Below are 19,826 nucleotides of genomic sequence, written 5' to 3'. Positions count from 1 at the left end.
AATCAAGAATAATCAATAAGTGAAAAATTTTAACATTTTAGAAAAATCACGATGGTCAATCTCGTCCGAGATTGACAGAAAAAAATAGTTTTACAAGTTTTAGAAAAATATGCTACTTTTGTAAACAAAAATCAAAAGTGTGCTATTTTCGCCAATGTTGTAACGTAGGTTGTGTTTGGACTAATTTTCAAGGATTAACAAATAAAGATTTATATTTTTTGTTTTTTAAAAAATTATCTACGGAAACTGATATTTCCTGACGGTTTTTCAAAATTATGAGATTTTATAATACAGCAAATGGAAGTATGAAAAGGCAAACATTTACCTTAAAGAAAGAAAAAATTATGTTAATCACAGTTGAGCTTTAAACAAAAAAATAATCGACTTGATAACATATGTCTAAACTTGTTCTGCCAACGGAAATTCAATCGAAAAGGATTTAGAATGGTAATTTTGACAAACTAAACCAGCCAGCAGACCATTAGACCATACGAACCCTCACTTCTTGAGGCTTCAAGCTCTTCTCACTCCATGATGCCATTACGGCTTCTTCACTCAACCATCCCCCCAGAGCTCCTCAAATCCAAGACCCCATTGCCGATTTAATTCCTCCATTTCTTGCAATGGTTGCCAAGTTCTCTTCCACGACAAAACCATCAAAGCTGGAAAAGAAAATCACAGTGGATCAAGGCTCTTACTTCCAATCTTCCATGAACTCCGGCTTCTTGTTGAATAGATGTCCAATGATTTCATGCCTGCAACTTAATGTATATGTTAGCAACAGAAATTACTATAACATTGCAGGTGAAAGGCAAACACAACCCAACCTATATAACTACCTGCATTTTGTATATGGAAGTTGGAGAATGAAATAAAGGAAGATCCTGAATTTTAAGATAGAATGGAAGTGAATAATCAATTCATTTTCTAAGTAAATAAATGACTCGATCCATAGTTCTTTCAACTAGATATATAACTAGGATTCATAGTGGCTGCATGCAGCAGTAGTAGGTAATCAAGTCTCTACGATTATTTATCATCTGATTCATCTGCATTTTTGGGATAAGCTTGATTGTCTGGATCGTCAAATGGGAAACCAGAAGCTAACCACTTATCTGTGCTCGAATCTCCGGCCTGCTGGGAGTCGAAATCCCAAATTGGTGATTGTTCGCTGGAGATTTGCAAAAATGGATCCTCGAAGCATTCTGGATTGCTCCACAATTTGGTGCTTGAACCGGATGGACTGACATCGGCATTCAAATATGCATCCCAAATTTTTTCTGGTTTAATGACGCCTCGAGTTCCATGATGTGAGGACTGAAGAATACCCTCTGCCAAAGAGAGAAAATAGTCGGGATTGGATTCCTCTGGGGGACTCTCAATAGCCTTTCCCTTGAAATGTTGATCATCCATTGATTTGTTTGAAGCCTCCACCCTCAGCTCCTCTGTTGGCTTTACTACTCCATGATGGAATACAAATTCCTCAGACGCAATTACATCGCTTGATGAAGCGTTCTTAAATTGAAAATTAGGCATGCCTTCTGGAATTGATCCCAATTCTCCAAATACTCCCTGCAGAAGGTAAGCAAAAGGTCCTTCAAGCAGACTTGGATTCAAATCCGGTGTGGTTGAAGATCTGGCTAGATTTTCCCAATCAGGTTGGTATTTAACAATCTGCCCTTCCACGGAAGGTGTAAAACCATCTTCATGTTTATGCTGCTTAACAAATCTCCGTTTCGTTCTTGAGGAATCAATATCTTTCTGTTCCTTCTTTTTCTGCAAGCAAACTAAGAATTCTGGATTCTGAAGCAACTTTGCCAAGAAAGAAATCATCTGCTTCTGCCTCTGCTCTGCTGACTGGAGGCGTTGGTTCACCGTATTCACATGCTGAGCAGTTCCCTTCTGTTGCTGCTGCAATTCCACAACCTCCTGCATTAACATGCTCCTCTCTTTCTTTAACCTTCCAATCTCATCTTTTAATCCAGACTTCCCTCCTCCAGTAGATGGCCCTATTAAACTTCCAATCTGCTGAGAATGAGATGATTTCCGCCTCTGAATGTTCTTTAGTAAGTGTTTCTTCCCACGTTGAAAATCTTCATTCGCAAACTCCCACTTGTCCGTATCGATCTTGCGGAATCCCTGAATTCAATTCCCAAGAGTTATTCAAATCATTGAAGACAAAATCAGGAGTATAGCAACGTACCTAAGATGTTCCTATTAACAAACATCAGCATACATCGACTTACGTATTTAAACAAAAATTAACACACAACACAATAGGTAGTCGAAAGTTTTCTTTTATAGGGGAAGCTCCATCACCTTTGTAATCTCTGATCAGTAAGAAAACTAATAAATTTGTTTCTGCTGACATAGACAGAAAGGTAAGTAAACATAGTAACACAGTCAATTTGACCTGATTCTACGTGGTGAAGATGGAAGTCCTCAATCCCCTTCAAACACTAGGGAAGTATTTCCTCAGGCCTGCAATATCAAGCAGGAAAGAGTGGCCTAGCAACTCTTACATTACTTAAGAACAAATTGTACAAAATCGATGACAAGGTACATAAAATAACACTAATTATACACAATAGTTTAAAACTGACATAAATACACCAATCCCATTACAGAGAAGCAACCAGTAAAAATATGAATGGAAAGATCTTATACAGAAGCGTGAGGAGTAAAGTTCGATACATCCCAAGAAATATTCCAAAAGTACAAAAATGAGTCAATTACATTGAGATTGAGGGGGGAAACCCCATCCCCGTCTCCCAGCAACGGTCTTTGTCAAGGAATTACAGAGAGAAGAAAATAACAAATCAAAAAATTGAAAAAGAAAACAAACCTAGAGGCAAAAAAACAAGCATAAAAGTACAAAGAAATCAAGATAATTACAAAAAGAGCAGAAAACAAAAGGTGGAACAAAAAATTTACATACAGACCACAGTAGCCATTAGAGGCTGTACTGCAATACCCACATAAGTATTTAGCTGTCTGACAAAACTGGAGAAGTTGTTGTGCTTGAAATTAGAAGGAAGAATCACTTTAGAAAACTCCACGGGATCCCAAACCACAAAGCTCTGCCCTGCCGAACCCCAAGATACAATAGAATCAAGCACAGGATCCTCAACAATATCGAAAGTCTTCCACAGAAATGGCGGAACAAACTGACCATGAAGGGATTCTAGCGGTTGAGGCACATCACTCTCCATACACGGCACCACAAATGGATCCAAAGTTCTTTTATCTGGTTCAAGCATTACGTCGAACATGTGGTGTGCAGCAGAAGATGGCATTGGGTTTTCACCCAAAAATCCCCCTGTAGATGGAGACGAAGAAAAACCAATACTAACCATTGAAAGCCCTGCTGCCGCGTCTTCAAGAAAAGACCCACAAGGAGAAAACGATTCAGAACCCATTAAAGGCCGCGAAAAGGGCAATAACATAGATTCAGGGTCCGAAGAAAACCCAGCAGCATCAAACTCCGATTGACCAGAAGAAGAAGATACGGCAATAGGAGTAACTGAATCACCCTCCTTAATGGGTTTCATCTGTCAAACTCAAACCCCAATACACACAGTTCCGAAATTTGAAAAAGTAAAGAAAACCCAGTTATGAATTCGTGTAAATGGAGCAGAGTATATATAAGACAGCAAAAAAGGAGTATACGCCGACAAAGTGTGGGATAAAAATCTGGGGAAAGAAATTCAAAGGCGGTGGAGACAGTGACTATGAATGGAGTCGTAGCTCTACAGTGAAGTTGTTGCTCGTGCCGGGACCCCATTAAGAAATTGCCAAAAAGTGGAAGGATTTGGGTTCTCTACAAATTGGAAGGGAAGGAATAGCAAAAGAAGAACCGACCTTCGTTTACGAGATCGTTTTCGCAGAAGCTGCGGTGTTTGGGAAGGCCGGTATTGTGGTTGGGGGAAACTGGCCACACCTAACGGGAGGATCTTTCAACGCGGGATTTTACATATTTTTTGACCGTACGGTTTTAGTCTGAAAGCGACCGTTTTGGACCGGGCCTTGCTTAAGGAGGAAGTTAGCACTAAATCTCCACTCACCAATAGGATTTTTAAGGTCTCTCTCAATTAGATTTTTAATATACAATACTACTTGGAATTAAAAAAGAAAAAAACAACAACAACAACACTTATTCAAATAACTTAATTATATTTAATATAAAAGTATTCATTTATTTTATTTTAATTGATTAAATGTTAATATCATAAATTAAAGGATGCTAATTTGACTGATGACTACATCATTTGTTCTCTTTTATTTAGTTGAGTAATAATCACTTTGATTCTACATCCAAAATGGGATCCTTTTTAAAAATGACGTAAAATTTAATATATAAAAAATAGGGTGGGTGCAAAACTATTTTGAAAAATAGGTGATTTTAGGTACACGACTTCTATGCAGTGGATCCTACATATTATATTTTTTTCTTATTTTTATATTTATACTACACTAAGCTCCACATTATTTTATTTTCTCATTATTTCTATACGTGGGTCCCACACACTTCACTTTTTCTCATTATTTATATATACATACACACATATAATATAATATATACATTAAACACTCAAATTCTAAAAATATCTTTCTTTATTAAATTAATTTATTTTTTTATTTTTTCTTTATATATATTTAAATATCACAATCTTCAATCTTCAATTTTTCTTATTAAATTCATTTTTCTAATTTAATTTAATTCTTTTCTAATCAAAATTATACATATATTTTTTCCAATTTTCAATTTTTTAGAAAAATCCCATATATTAACAAAACATGTTATTAAAAATATATTAAACAAATTAAAATAGTAATAATAATAATTGAGATAAGTTAAAATTACTAAAAGAAATAATAATAATAACACTTGAAGCCACTAACGCACATTGGTAATTGAATAAAAAAAAATTCATGTTTATGGCAAAAAGAAAAAAACAAAAATTGGTTAGATTACAAATTAAATTTAGAATCTTAATGGATAATTTTCAATTGCAAATTTATTGTTATTATTATTTTTAGAGTAAGTTTCAACTTCTTTCAATTATTATTATTTTTTTATTTGTTTAATGTATTTTTTAATAACATATTTGGTTAATATATGTGTTTTTTTAAAAAAATTAAAAATGGAAAAAAAGATGTGTAATTTTGATTAAGAAAAAATTAAATTACAGTAGAAAAATGAATTTAATAAGAAAAATTGAAGATTGAAAATTGTGATATTTAAATGTATATAAAGAAAAAAAATTAATTTAATAAAAAAAGATATTTTTAGAATTTGAATGTTTAATATATATATATATTATATTATATGTGAGTATGTATATATAAATAATGAGAAAAAGTGAAATGTGCGGGACCCACATATATAAATAATGAGAAAATAAAAAAGTAGGGCCCAGTGTAGTATAAATATAAAAATAAGAAAAAAATCGCGGATCAAAGCAGCTAAAAGAATGATCGAAATGAGTTCAAATGGAAAAAAAAATATGTTGATAAATAAATTCCAATTTGTTGACTATTACTTATTAAATCTTGCTCTAGAATCTGCATGGAAGTCGTATACGGTACATGACTTCACCTTAAATCATCTATTTTTAAAAATAATTTTGCATCTATCCTATTTTTGATATATGTTTCAAATTTTACATTATTTTTAAAAAAGATCATTCAAAATGGGCACATTTAATATATATATTTAGCGATAAATTAAGGATTATGCATATCCAAATAAATACATTAGTGATTCCAAATATTTATGTAAGACCTTCAAAAACTCAAATATTTGATATTTATATCCTTGAAAGTCTATATACGATCCAAATGAGTCCAAAATGATTTGAATTTTTGCTATAAATAGAGAAGCAATTACTTTAATCCTATTTTTCTCATATCAAGATCATTAGGCAATATTTTTTTTACCACAGATATTTTGTTTCATGATCTCAATTGTCCACTTTTATTCACAAGTAGAATGATTCCAAATGTAAAATTGAGCAGTTCTTTCCATGTCTGTTCTTGATATTTAGAAAATGACACTCGATTGTATTGTTATGATGATCTTTAATCATCATGAATATATGATTGGTTTTAGTACCAATTGAGCTGTCTCATTGTGTATTTTCTATAGCTTTCTCGTGACCACATAGTTTGTATGATCAAATCTTAAATAAATAAAATAACACGTACCTGACCCAACTGAAGTTTTTCATTTAGAAATAAAGGCAAATTGATACCAAGTTTCACTATTATTTTAAAGAAAATTCCACCCTGATATGATTGGTTAAGCCTTATTTTTTGTCAAAACCCTAACACTTTCTAATATAAACTCCCCGGCCTCTTAAAGAGAAGAAGAAAAAAAATGAACCCTCCCCTTTTTTGGGCCTTTCACTTCCCATTTTCAGGACCTAAAATAATAGACTCAGTGAATATTAATTGAATGTTTGAAGTGGCTGTTAAATAACAATGGTATTTTCCTAGCAAACACCAAGTCTGACTGAAGACATGATTGCATCCAGCCACGACTAATCACTAGTATGTACAAAATTAGTTCCTGGTCCAGTCCTCAACAAAGGTAAGACCAATAGATATACAAACAAATAATCTGTGAAGTGAAATAGGGTGACATGGAGTTGAAGCTTCTTCATCACCATATCAAAAAGGTAGAAACTTCCTTGATTGTGGACTATGAAGTGATCCACATTTTTATAATCTCTCTACATTTTGATGATTATGAACTGAGAATAAATTTGATGGGATCGTCTAGCAGTTGAAGTTTTCCAACACTTCCCCATCCCTTCACGAAAACTTGAGCGAAGCAAGGTACAAGGATCTTAGCTTGAAAATTGTAACAACTAGCAATGGAGTATGGTTTTAAACCCGCCAGACATCTCCTGAAGGATACCGTACCTAGCCCTCTAAAACGTCAGGCATTCCTACATTACACAGATTGTCACATAACTGAGAGTGTGTCTGTACGACTTTGTTGAGGTGGTGCTTGTTTAGTCATTGGTTTCAAGGTTTCCATTATGCTGGAAAAAGATGGACGTTTCCACGGCTCACTGCAATTTTATCAGTTAGAAGTACTAATTGAGAAACAAAAATTCAAAAGAGCCCAAGATTAGAACTAAGTTAGAATAACTCACTCGGCCCAGCAAGCCACTATTAAGGAAGCCAATTTGGGATTTACATCACGTGGGATGTCAAGCCTTTTGCCCTTAAATCCAACAGCTGCGACAACCTATTCAACAAAGAACTATTATTACAAATCTAGCTACACATATGCAAATCCTACACATCATACAAGCGAAAGGTGCAGGAAGAAAAGAAGAAAAAAGAACAAATCATTGAAGTTCTTTTATGAATTTTATTATGTTACAGAGATGCTCCTGGTAGGATTCAGTAACTGAGCTCCCACCAAATCCCTTCTCTACTAATTTAGGAAAAGATTCTGCAGTCATGTTTTAAGACTTCTTTCTTGTCTTTTTCCTTCATCTAATTCTCGTGATTTATATAAATTACTAAGGCTGTTAACATTGGTAGTCAACTGGTTTTCTTTTTCTAAAAGGAAACGTTGCAAAACACTTGAGAACGGCTATTCCATCCTGATTTTTGGCTTGTATACTAACATATTCTGGTGTTCGTAGAAAATTGCAATGGGCGGTCTCTTTGTGCAAGCAAAATGAAGCCAGGTCTTAGTCTCTTTCAGTCTGACCGTCCCATTGGACAAAAAGATTTCCTCAAACCTCCAATCCCTCTTCTTATTCTTCTTCTCCTTTGTGTGTGCGAGTGTATTTCATTACATTGACTAAGTTTTATTTATTGAGAGAGAGAGCAATTTATATTTTTGTTAAATCACCAATTGAACCAAAAAAATGATCCAAAAAGTTCATGAGTTATGGTGAATTCAATCATATAAACATTTAATACTCCACTCACTTATGGGTTTGAATATTTGTAGAAAATTCAACAATTAAAAATCAAAATTAATTGGAAAGTAAATAACATTACAATTGTATGTACACATGAACTTTTGCTTAGATACTGTGTTAAATCACCGACTAACCCAAAAGCCTAAGTTAATGGGATATTGTTAGGATACTAACAATAATTTAGACTGAAAGGACTGTATAAATGGCTTAAACAGAGGCGGTACTCTGGTTTACTTTATTTATATATAAAGCCAAATGATCCAGATTCACAAGATGAAAAGAAATAACAAGAAACAACAAGGAAAAATGCAGAAAAGATCATACCAGCCTCTTGGTTTTAAGAGACCCTGGTGGCTGCTGTAGCCCTACCTCCTAAAAGTTAAAAATACCCTAGCTACTCCAACCTAATAATCCTATTTATAGACTCACATATTCCTCAGCCCAGTGGGCCCTACCACTCAGAACGTCCTTCCAATCATTTCTCCATAATAATTCCCTGTGCAGTTACTTTTCTACCCTTCCTCCTATAAGTATGGATAATTGGGGGTCTTACAGATATCAACACTTTAACAATTTCAAACTAGGAAGATTGATCTAGAAGACTTACCAACGATTAAAAGTTAAAGAGAACATTTGCTTTTAATAACAATGCAACTTTCTTATCTTGACAGCATTACTATAAGAAGGGAGAAAAAAACCTGAGCTGGGTTTAGATTACACCATGGCTGTTGCAAAGTTGCCAACTCCCACAAAATCACTCCAAAGCTATAAACATCTGACTTTTCATTTGATGGTTCATCACGTAGTACTTCTGGTGCCATCCATTCAGGCTAATAAATTGAATAGTTAAAAGTTACAAATTTTAAGGACATCTTGCATGCATAGTAACAGTGGGTGATATGTTCATAAAAAGCCAAGGACTTACCGTTCCAGCTGCAGATTTGGATGAAAGAAATGTGCGTGCCTTTAAACGGGAGAGACCAAAATCACAAACCTGAACAGAGATAAAGTGAGCTCTGTTTTATCTAAATTTTAATCGTAAAGAAAGTGTGTCCTTTCAGGTTAAAAATGTTTCTTTTCAATATATATAATCACCAGAAAAAAAATCTCAAATGATTCCTTCTGGACTTCAACTTTGAGCCCTGTTTTGTCAAGCATATTATCATATAGCATGACACTTTATTTTGTTATCAATGTTGAAAATCGATGTTCCCCCTCCCTCCTTGAAGTTTAAAAGTTGGAACTTGTGCTTACAAGTTTTGGAACATTCACTATCATTTATTACCATGTTTGAAAGCTGAAAAGTAAATTCCAGATAATTACCCTTGAAGGTTGAAACATGTTATTTATATATAATATTCCAACAATTCAGTTCAAGTCGTGTTGCTTAGGAGTTGCAAGTTTATCAACAGTGATAACAAGCAGATGACATACTGTGAGAGTCTAAAGTACAGTTTTGAAAGACCAAAAAGAAAAGTGAGGGTTCATGCCAGCAAAAAGTCGACTTAACAAGAGATAAAAGCAGTAAAATAGTGTCCCCTAGAAGAAACCTTTTAAAGCTGGAAGTCTAGAACTTATCTACCTTTACTGTATACTTCTTGTCAACTAAAAGATTTGGTGATTTTAAATCACGATGAACAATTGGAGGATCACGTCTGTGGAGATAGTTCATTCCCTTTGCCTGTACGAAAACAAATTATCAAGTTCTTTAACAAAAGATAGACAACATCAAAATTGGATAACAACCCAGCAAAAGATAAAACCCCGGGGTTGACAGTCGGTGAGTCATTAAAATATACATACCACATCAAAAGCCATATTTATCCGACGTGTTTCATCTATGTCTTTGACACCTGACTTGTGCAAAAGCCTATACAAGCTACCTCTGCAAATAAAACCAATTCTTCAACTTTCGATCATTTTCTATCTGTTTTCTTTTATACCTAGCACAAAGTTTGCAAAATATTTGGGCTAACTTTTTCAAAATTAATTAGAAGAAAGAAGATGGTAAAAGAAAACCTCGATAGATATTCGGTTACAATGGACAGGTTTGGTGGCTTGGTCACCGCACCCATAAACAGTACAATATTAGGATGTCGTAGAGATTTCATGATAGCAACCTATCATGCAAAAATAAAGAAACAAAACCAGAGTCAACAAAATAAGATGTCCCCTAGATCACATATAATTGAGATTTTCGCCACTGAGTACCTCTCTCAGAAACTCATTAACACGTTCAGGATGGAAGTCCTGTTCTGTGAGGATCTTCACAGCAACTTCCTGACACGCCCATGATAAATTCTTAGAAATAATGGTGGGGAAGACAATGTACTGATATTAAAAAGATAATGAAAAAGCGCCATTTGAATTGAGGCATAAAGACAAAATCTTCAATTACTCAATAACTGCAAAAGTATAGCTAGATAAGTAGGACAAGACAGGGTTTCCATTCACATCCAGAGGAACTGCAACATATAAAAATGTTCCCTACAATGACGCATAATCACATTGCATCATAATAATATCTTCTAATACAATGGGAAAAGGCAAGTGCATTGACGGGAAAGTAAGATAGGAATCATACTATAAGAATTTGTACAAGAGATGTTCATGTATCAAGTAAAATATAAGAATAATCTGGTGGTTATATGTCTCCAATATCAGACTCACAAAAGAGTTAAACGTCACATTAAACAAGAATTGTGTGCATCACAACATTGACTCAAAATAAAGTAAAAGCCACATGCTCGCATAATAGACTGATTTCGTAAAATAACAATCATCAACCATTTCTTGCATGACTCACCGATCCATGCCAATCAGCACGATGCACAGTTCCAAAGGAACCTGAAATTCCAATAATATGCTCAGAATGGCCTTATAAGTTTAACTGAAATGAATTCTACAGACAGATTTACATCATTGCATTACGAGCCAATTATCATATTTAAAAATCCATATTCTTTTTCAAATTTGCAGGACCTATACCTGCTCCTATTCTTTCTTTTAAAACAAGATCACCCCATGGAATGTCCAAATCCTCCGCACCAAGGGGAAGTGTATTACTTCGATTGCTTGGTATTAGCTGACCTCCCGCTGCAAACCTTACATCCATAGTAGAATCCATCCTTGGCTGGGACATATCCAAAAGTGACTGCATGCTTCCACGGTTATTATGTGGAATGTACTTCAGTGGGATTGAATCCTCAACCAGGACAGTTGGTTGAATAACACTATGAGAATTATCACGTGGTTTATACAGTTGGAAATCTCTGTCATGGGAGTTAGGCTGTGAAGTTTTTGGATGCAGTAAAATGGATTTTTCATCACTATCACCAGTGACAAGCATTTGGTTGCTTCTGTTTGTGAATTTCCTATCAAACTGCTTTGGATACAATGGAAGTGCGCCATCTTCTCCATCCACAGTAATTTCTGTGATGATAACTAACAAACCTTGTCAGCGAAAACAAATAATACAAAGGGAATGCTTGCAAGATTAAGCATGATGGAAATTTCGAGAAATGTAAATGCAAGGCATAACAAGAATTATACAATCTGATGATATTGAATACTAACTGCAGCCTTTGTAAATCCTTTCTTAGCTACAAATCTACCATATTGGAAGATCCATAACAAGAAAAAATTTCCCAGCTACCTCAACCTCCACCTTACTATAGCTTTTCACATCGCACAAGTCTATTTCTTATCATTTCCCGTGTTCGTCAGCCAACTTTTCACAAAATATCAAAGCATGGGGTGCAAAATTACTGGACTTTCTAAAATTGAAGTTTGATTAGATGGTTAAAAATGTATACAGCTCTGCCTGGTTGCACCACCCTTTTCCCTTAGATACCAAATCAGTACTCAAAGCAAGTGCTTACTAACTAAGACAACCAAAATCATAAACTTGAGGTTACTAATATCAGAAATACATTTGAACAGTTTTCCATCAAAAAATTCACCTACAACTACAAAAAAACTAGAGAGCAATACTTGGATACAGCCCATGTTGCACCCACTTCCATACATCCCTTTCAATAACAAAGAGAAAAAAAAAAACATTTTTAAAAAGTGAAAAGAAAAAAAAAAAGAAAAGGTGCACAGGCTGACTTGTGATTGGGCATGCAGGTGAACTGCACAAAAATGGACGCGCCCACGTATTTTGCAAAACTAAATGCTGAAAACAGCCAAAGTAATGCCACTGCATAATGTCATCCATAGATGAACTGACAGATCCTAAGCACCCATGTCATCTATTGATGAACAGACAGATCCTAAGCACCCAATGTAATTTTCAGGAACATTAGAAAATAGCTCAGTTTATAACTTACAACATTGCTGCAAAGAGGAAATTGCAAAATGAAATAATAAAATATGATTTGCAAATTCCTAAATTAATGTCTCAAGAACCCAATAATTACCTGAATGATTACATGAAGAAGCTTCATCGAAAACAACATTGAGCAACTGGCAATCTGAAAAGTACTGTTTAGCCAGTAACCTGAAATCGGTGGCAGGCTCTACTGGATTTAGACGTGGAAATCGCAATGGTGAGGAGATCAAAATGGAGGATGGACCATTGAGTAAAGAATCAGGCTCATATAAGCAACCAGGATTGCCAATTAAATCAACCAGATACTCCCTAAAAAGAAATTAACCACGGCACATATAACTGTATTAATACAATGAGGAACAATAATCAGTTCTACAACCCTTCCTCCAACATCCATACCCACAAAAGATCTAAATAGATGCAAAAAATTATTACTAAAAGTTTGAATCAGCAAGGGAAAATGAGAGCCAGTCAATCTGAGGAGGGTTGGCACTGTTAAAGTGCACAAGACACATTTAAAATTTAAAGAGGAGCTATGTTAATAATTGCACAAAATAGACAGACATAGGCATAGAAAAGAATATAAGTGACATGACAATGTCGAAACCAAATATTTCAAAGGAGATTTAAACCAATAAAAAAATAACTTATTAACTCTTGCCTCTTAAAGTCTTTTTGCGATATAGATCTCAGTCCATTTTGAGATTTTTCAACGTGATGTTGTTTATAACCCATTTTTATCAGAATTGGATACCTATGCTCTTCCAGTATCCTATATAATTTTTTCTCTCGAATGACGATTAAGATTGTAATAATTATTGAATTGCATTATTATACGTCAATTAACAGCAGGCAGCAGCTTAAATTATATAGTTATCTGAGCTGCATATTCGACGATTGGCATTTTAGAACTCTTTTGAATCAAGTAGTATTGCAGAGAGAGCATACTTGTCAAGCCCAAACTGAACTAGACAAGAAGAAGAATCATGGCATGAGCAATATTTACACCCCTTGGCTACACGACAGGGTAAATCAATTGTGTCAGCTAACACCTGCAAATACCATAGTTTGGATAAGCGAACCTTGAACTATATCAATTCACTTGATAAACTAAAAGGTAATCTGTATCAAATAGTAGCTATGCAAATTGAAGGTCCAAGAATACTAAATTTCAAGTTTCCCAGAAGCCATGTGCAAAAAATAATATAAGAAATTGGTGAGGATAAAGTAATGCAGGAATAACAAATTATTTAAAGAGTCAATCGATGTGCTTCAAAACTGGATCTCACTTTGAAAAGAAGAGCACGATGCCGGCAGAGTCCTACAGAAAGTCCACCAAGAGGAATAACCACTGAGCCTAAGGTCTCCTTCAAGTTATCACTGCACTCCTTCCAGATGGACACCAACGCGTCTTCTCCAGAAACTGAGCCACTATTGATACCAATAGAAAGGAAGTTATTGGTGTTGAATGAAATAGACAAGTTTCCAAATGCTAGTGTGAATGTCTCACCCCAAACTCCTGCAGACAAGTTTTGCAAGCTGGTCTACAACCTCTTCTGTAGTTATAGAGCTGCAAGAAATGTTTTGGACCCAAATTTGGAGGTCTTTTAAGTTGGGATCAGTGCACCGATCAATCAGAACAACTTCAATTGACGAATCTGTACTGGGATCAACAGACTTTAGAGATTCAATTGATGGCATGTGATCATTGTCAGGCAGGCTAGTGCACACAGTCCATACATACGGATCCACTCCATGGATTAGATAAAACCCATCAGGGACTTTGTCTAAGTACGATAGACAGCCATTCACCTGATACATATGACCACACAACATAACATCAATTCAGAAAAATGGTACTTCGTTTTGCTAGACCTACGAATATGTTTCTCGATGCATTCTCGGTGGCATTACAATAAATCAAAGAAAAAATGTCAAATCTTCAATATTGATGACATAGTAAATATCCCAATAACTATATTTCCATATTGAAGTGGCATGCTTATTCAAATATAAGGTTCTTTTTTAATCTTTCATGGCTAGCAGTAGAATCCAACCAACTTAAATGAAATAAGAACTAATTGACCTATTGACAAACAGTTACACTTACGGTGTCAACTACTACAATGGATATAGTCCATAACTAACTTTCACTCGCAAATAAATATTGGCATAACAAAGCTCATATGGTTAGAACTGTCCATTTAGCGCATCTACTGTAATATGCTAACCACAAAAATAGGAGAGAAAGTTAGCAAAACATGGATCCTAAACTCATATCCATTTTCCAACCCTATATTTTGTTTGGACCGTAGTACTCTAACTTAGACAACATCGTTGCCCCCAGGAAAATGTCCCTGATGTACATGCCAAGGACCCAATGTGACTGTGATGTTAAAACAATAAACCAAACTCGTGTTTTCTTCATCTGTTGCGACATCCTAGATGAACAATCCCCTTTCTACTCTTCATTGGCCATAAGCCTTCACCAAGCACACCTTCGTGAGTATAGATATAAACCCAAACACGGACTATCATCAGAGATCTACGACATGTCCTACAATTCCTCGTTAACAGTTTTGTAGATTAATACTAAATTGATGTCATGTCAATCCTTTATCGGGTAATCGGGAATTTGCTCAAATAATGGGCAGATAACAAACTGATTGCTGTCTAGACTAGCAATGCCAGGAAAAAAAAACAGGACGAGAATTGGCATGGCCACTGAAGTCAACTCAATAAAACCATAAGCACGAATCAGAACGTATGCTAGATGGAAAACAGTTTCTACCCAAAATCGATGTGACACACTCTCAGCAGAACCTATCAGCCTCCTCAAAGCTGAATCATCATGAAATGGATTCAAGAAATTGGGATCATCAGCACAAGTCGCCACAGATGAAAGCCGTAGCGCCAATGCCAACTGCAGCTGATAACTCTCCTCCGTCTGTTGGGCCCAGGTCTTAGCAGAAGAACCTCCAGCCCCAGCGGCCATCTCGCCTGCCTGTGCTCTCGAATCTCCTCCAACTCTAAGCACATCATCGTGCGTACAACCAAATACATCTGTCTCGTTAGCCACCGTAGTAGATGGTGTCGGTGCATAGTATTCCCCGGATATCGAGCTCTCTCCAAAGCTGCTTCCACTGGACTGCCTCTGCAAACCAAACGCCGAGTACATATTGCCGATCCAATTAACCTGCTGCTGCTGGCCCGCCCTATGATCACCAGCAACTTCCCAATCCAATCCTCTTTCTAACTTCCTCCTATCGTTCTTCCCCTCTCCCGATGACGTTTCTATGAAAGATGTCGAAGCTCCGGCAACGCCGCCACTGTATTGGTCGTCTGGAATTTGACTTAGAAGCGTATAGTTCAACCTCCTGCCGGGCATTTCCATCGAGCTTCTGAGAATTCCGATCAGTTGGAATCCGTTTGGACCCTAAAATCCACCATCGAATCGATGAAGAATTCCCCTCTCTTCGATTTTTCACCTTTACGGTGTGTCTCTTTCTGGAATTCGATTGTCGGAGAGAGAAACTGAGAACCATACAGAACTGACTTTTTAGGCGTAGTGGCGTTTTCGTAATATTCTATCGTCCAATAAATTCTTAATTAATTTATTTCGCCCAATATCAGATATTAAAAATAAAAATCAAATTCGCAGTTGGCTCCATCGCCCTTTAAATAGGCCCACTAAGCTTATTCGAGACGACGCAGCTCATTTCCCTTCCACCTCCTCTGACACGTGCGCATAATTTTCACCCCTTGTGTAATAAATTGGGTGGTTCAATTACCATTCTACTCCATCCCTTTCTCTTTTCTTTTTTTAGTTATTTAAAAGCATTTTTAAAATATAACCAAACCAAAAAATATTAGCATTCCATACATCATTTTCAAAAACAAAAAATCCTATAATATAAAATATAAAGAATGTTCCTCTCAAATATTTGATTTCCTTATTCTACTTCATAGTTTAGATTTACCAATTTTTTCCGGATCCACTACTAAACCAAATAATACAATATTTATAAACAAAATACGATGAAAAAGAATAACAAATGTGAAATCTTTTTTAATTTTATTCCATGGTCCATAAATATGTTAACAATTTCGTTTATTTATAAAAACTAACTTATATAAAATATGATATTTTAGTTTATTTTTTAATATATGAACAAAATTGACTAGTAATTCAAATATGTTAGAATGGATAGTTGATTCTTACAAAGGTGTGAAAATTTGAGTTGGAAACTATGACATATCAAACACGCCTAAAAACAATAAATTAAATGGTTGTTAAAAACTATCTACATTGAATGTGTTCATTACCTTTTTAACCGACTATGAATTAGAAAATGTGCATGCATTTGTTGCTATTGTCATTATTGTTACCAAAGCACGAAATAAAACCTATCTACTTTTTATCGACAGACAGTGTTAGAAGATAAAACTTTTGACTTTTAAGTTTGTGACAAAGTTAATGCAAGTAAAATTATACATGTGACACCAACAATCGTAATTTGACAAGTGAATTGTGTCTACGATATAAATTTCATATCAATTGGGTAGGCCATACCTACGTAAATGAGATAATGTATCACGTTGTTGTTTTTAAAAAAAACAGAAAATGTCTTTGCTTGTCTAAACATGTATTCATAAGTTGGATTGTATACAATATTGACATCACATGCAAGTGCAAGAAAAAATACGAACCATAAACAAGTTTAAGGAAAATTTTGCGAGGTAAAGATTAGTCTCCGTATATCATTTTATATATAGTTTAGATACGTATATTCACACCATAAATCAAATAAACCACACTCAACAAGTCAATTTTTAGAGTTCTTGCAACTGGCAAGTACACAAAATTTAAACTAAAAATTGAAAATTAATGGACCAATTAAAGTAGGAGACTCCAACTTACTAATAATTGATAAATCTATTTTGTTGGTCTAAACATAGTTTGAACCATTTATTACAAAACGAGTGAATGAATACTAAACCTTAAGTTTTAGTCATCTAAAGGAAGTGGAAGGGAATCACGTCAATTGCCATTCAACCAAGAGAGAAAATAAATAATAAGCAAAGGAGAAGGAAGTCAAGTTTAAATTAAATTCCCCAAACCCAACTAAAAATGAAAAACTTATTATTAAAGGAAAATTTTAAAATTAAAAAGAAAAGGAAAATTATTTTAAAGCATATAAAATTTTAAAATATTTACAATATAATAAAGTGTAATAATTTATGGGTGAATCACGGGAGACTATAAACTTATTTATCATAATACAAACAAGGGCGGATTTTTTAAAGAATTAGAGAGCGCATACTTCCTCATATTATTGATTTTTGTATTTTAATATTAATTTTGAAGTGTTAGATTATAATATATATTAAATTTAGCTTAATTTTGCATAATTTAATCTACTACAATTATTTTTACAAAATAGTTTTTTTTTCCAAATATCAATAATTTTATTTTTATAAATATCAAATTTATTCATAAATTTCAACGATTTCCGAAAAGGAAGATAATTTGATTTCTTAAAATGTATTATTATTTATTCTATTTTTTTGTATGCAAATTCTAAATTTACATATTTACATTAAAAAATCATGTAAAAATTTCACGTATTTATTTATTGTTACAAATGTAATGAATGTTATTGGATAATAAGTGAAACGTAAAGATGTTTTTTTAATATTTTTAGTGTGTTTATTATATAGTGCACGATGTCCTTTTATGTAAAATTGATGGATTCACCACTTAATACAAACATATATAAATAGCTATCGATTATTTAAAATATATCATGATGTATTTTAAATATGTTAGATGAAAGTTGTTATATATAAAAACAACTATTATTATTATAATTGTTTAAAAAAGACGATTATTTATTAAAGAAAAAACGAAAACCTAAAATCAATGGAGCTGGGCGGGAAAGGTACAAAAATTGGCGGCTAAGCGGAAAAGACAGCCATTTTTCTCCCATTTACCCCTCCCACCATCTTCATTCCCGCTTTCTCACATGTTTGGCTCTTCACTACTCTCCTCAGTACGATCTCCATCCTCGATTCGATCTCTCTTTGCTCATTCGCTCGCATCATACACTCGCAACCAAGGTACGTTTCTTTACCTGTAAGAGTAGTCTCTACCGACGGTTCAAGTTCTAGTTGAACTTAGTCAGATACCAGTCTATATTATAACTGCATCATGCTTCGTCCAATTTAATTCAGTTTATCACATTATCTGTAATTTGCGCAAGATTTGTTTATTTACTACATAATCGACTACTTTTATATTGTTTATCGTCAAGGACTGGTTATCCTTTGATCTCAATCTGTTATTTTCTCTTCAGATCGGTATTCCTCTGGGGTCCGATTTCCGCCAGCACGGGCACTTGGTTCATATTGCGGACTCAAGGTATGTTTTCTGCTCTGAAATAGCAGTTTTATAAAGATGTTTCAAGTGCGAGTTGAACTTAGCCGGAGATCAGTTTATTTGATGAATATGTTCTGCTTTGTTAAATCCAATTTATTTCTCCCATTTTTTGTTGCAATTAATACGGTGCCTCTGGCACTTCAACAAGATCGCCAATGCCTAACAGCTTAAGATTTTAGAATCGTTTGTGGTTAAGTCAGGAGCAGTGCACTACTATATAACTCGACTACTTTTATTTTGTTTATTTTTATTAGTTGATTAATGGTAACCGTCTTAGCTCATTTTGATTTCTCTTCAGTTCGATCTCACGCTGCGCTTCGGTTTCCATCTATGGCTTCACTCGAATGATACAAGGTACACGTTTTCATCCAATATAGTGGTCTTGTAATTAACTATATTTCGAGTTCGAGTAAAAATTGGCCGGAGATCAATTTATCTTGACGATCATATCGTGCTTTTTTCAGTCCAATTAACTTTCTTTCATTATTTGCTAAATATTTGATGTCTGTGCCTTTGAGTAGATTTTAATCCAGCCGAACTTAAGATTTTTGAATGAAGGGTGATTTAGGAAGTTGCGCAAGACATTGTTCATTTCTATATACCTTACTACAGTTATTTGTTTCATGCTCAATGACTGGTAGTCTGTGCTCAATCTATATTTTCCAGTATACGAAATTCAGGAGATAACTGTGAGTCGCTAGATTTTTGCTATAGTTCGAACGAACTGGACTAAGCTAATTTATATAGCAGCTCTTTGGAGGATTTAACCTTTTTTTTCACGAGCATATTGGCAGATTTCTATGCTTTCGCGATTGTATTCTGAAGTGATCTGGCTTGCTTCGCCTTCAATTTTTTTTGGGATAAATTTTGTCGGTGTGTGTGTCTTTCCTTCTCTCCATATAGATAGATATACTGAATGTCTCAAAATAGATGAACTCATGAGTGAAGTTCTTAAAAGTCGAGCCGTTTTTGCATAACGACGGTATTCCATGGAGTCCTTACAATGGTTTGAACGAAAATTTTTAATATATTCCTTTTCCAATAAAATTTCAGTTCAAGAGTACTTGTATTATTTTTTTTGGCTTCTTTAATAACCAAGTATTCC

General features: G+C 34.6%; 2 protein-coding genes across 3 annotated transcripts; both read right to left on the bottom strand.

Annotated features, from left to right (window-relative positions):
- Positions 1 to 300: 300 nt before the first annotated feature.
- Positions 301 to 3,968, bottom strand: LOC101208693 (heat stress transcription factor A-3). Of its 2 annotated transcripts, XM_031882400.1 has the most exons (3): positions 2,979 to 3,968; positions 1,109 to 2,139; positions 301 to 755 (listed from the first exon to the last, which is right to left on the bottom strand). In XM_031882400.1, exons 1-3 carry the CDS (start codon positions 3,549 to 3,551, stop codon positions 695 to 697), a joined length of 1,665 nt encoding a protein of 554 aa, XP_031738260.1. In that variant the 5' UTR covers positions 3,552 to 3,968; the 3' UTR covers positions 301 to 694. The 2 variants fall into 2 exon arrangements, with proteins under 2 accessions (XP_031738260.1, XP_011651989.1); XM_011653687.2 differs by lacking the exon at positions 301 to 755 and having other exon boundaries at positions 868 to 2,139; positions 2,979 to 3,967.
- Positions 3,969 to 6,415: 2,447 nt separating this feature from the next.
- LOC101208452 (serine/threonine-protein kinase CTR1) lies at positions 6,416 to 15,872 on the bottom strand. Its single transcript, XM_004137822.3, has 15 exons — positions 15,074 to 15,872; positions 13,793 to 14,094; positions 13,572 to 13,713; positions 13,231 to 13,334; positions 12,371 to 12,591; positions 10,938 to 11,381; positions 10,756 to 10,796; positions 10,161 to 10,229; positions 9,969 to 10,069; positions 9,753 to 9,834; positions 9,532 to 9,630; positions 8,875 to 8,943; positions 8,648 to 8,779; positions 7,164 to 7,258; positions 6,416 to 7,079 (listed from the first exon to the last, which is right to left on the bottom strand). The coding sequence occupies exons 1-15, from the start codon at positions 15,674 to 15,676 to the stop codon at positions 6,971 to 6,973; spliced, it is 2,613 nt and encodes an 870-aa protein (XP_004137870.1). The 5' UTR covers positions 15,677 to 15,872; the 3' UTR covers positions 6,416 to 6,970.
- Between the last annotated feature and the right edge of the window lie 3,954 nt (positions 15,873 to 19,826).

This window comes from Cucumis sativus, chromosome 3 (genome assembly GCF_000004075.3).
Source record: "Cucumis sativus cultivar 9930 chromosome 3, Cucumber_9930_V3, whole genome shotgun sequence".
Classification (NCBI taxonomy): Eukaryota; Viridiplantae; Streptophyta; class Magnoliopsida; order Cucurbitales; family Cucurbitaceae; genus Cucumis; species Cucumis sativus.
The sequence above is the reverse complement of the archived record's forward strand: the minus strand, read 5'-3'. Positions and strand labels throughout refer to the sequence as shown.

What these genes read in the sequence shown, in the direction of transcription:
- LOC101208452 (XM_004137822.3), bottom strand. Translation starts at nt 15,676, where the DNA reads ATGGAAATGCCCGGCAGGAGGTTGAACTATACGCTTCTAAGTCAAATT. An exon ending in CTTGTCTGCAGGAGTTTGGG is followed by an intron (nt 13,714 to 13,792) that starts GTGAGACATTCA and finishes TGGTATCAATAG; the next exon opens with TGGCTCAGTTTCTGGAGAAG. An exon ending in ACAAGAAGTATACAGTAAAG is followed by an intron (nt 8,944 to 9,531) that starts GTAGATAAGTTC and finishes ATCTCTGTTCAG; the next exon opens with GTTTGTGATTTTGGTCTCTC.
- LOC101208693 (XM_011653687.2), bottom strand. Translation starts at nt 3,551, where the DNA reads ATGAAACCCATTAAGGAGGGTGATTCAGTTACTCCTATTGCCGTATCT. An exon ending in TCAGACAGCTAAATACTTAT is followed by an intron (nt 2,140 to 2,978) that starts GTGGGTATTGCA and finishes AATTGAATTCAG; the next exon opens with GGATTCCGCAAGATCGATAC.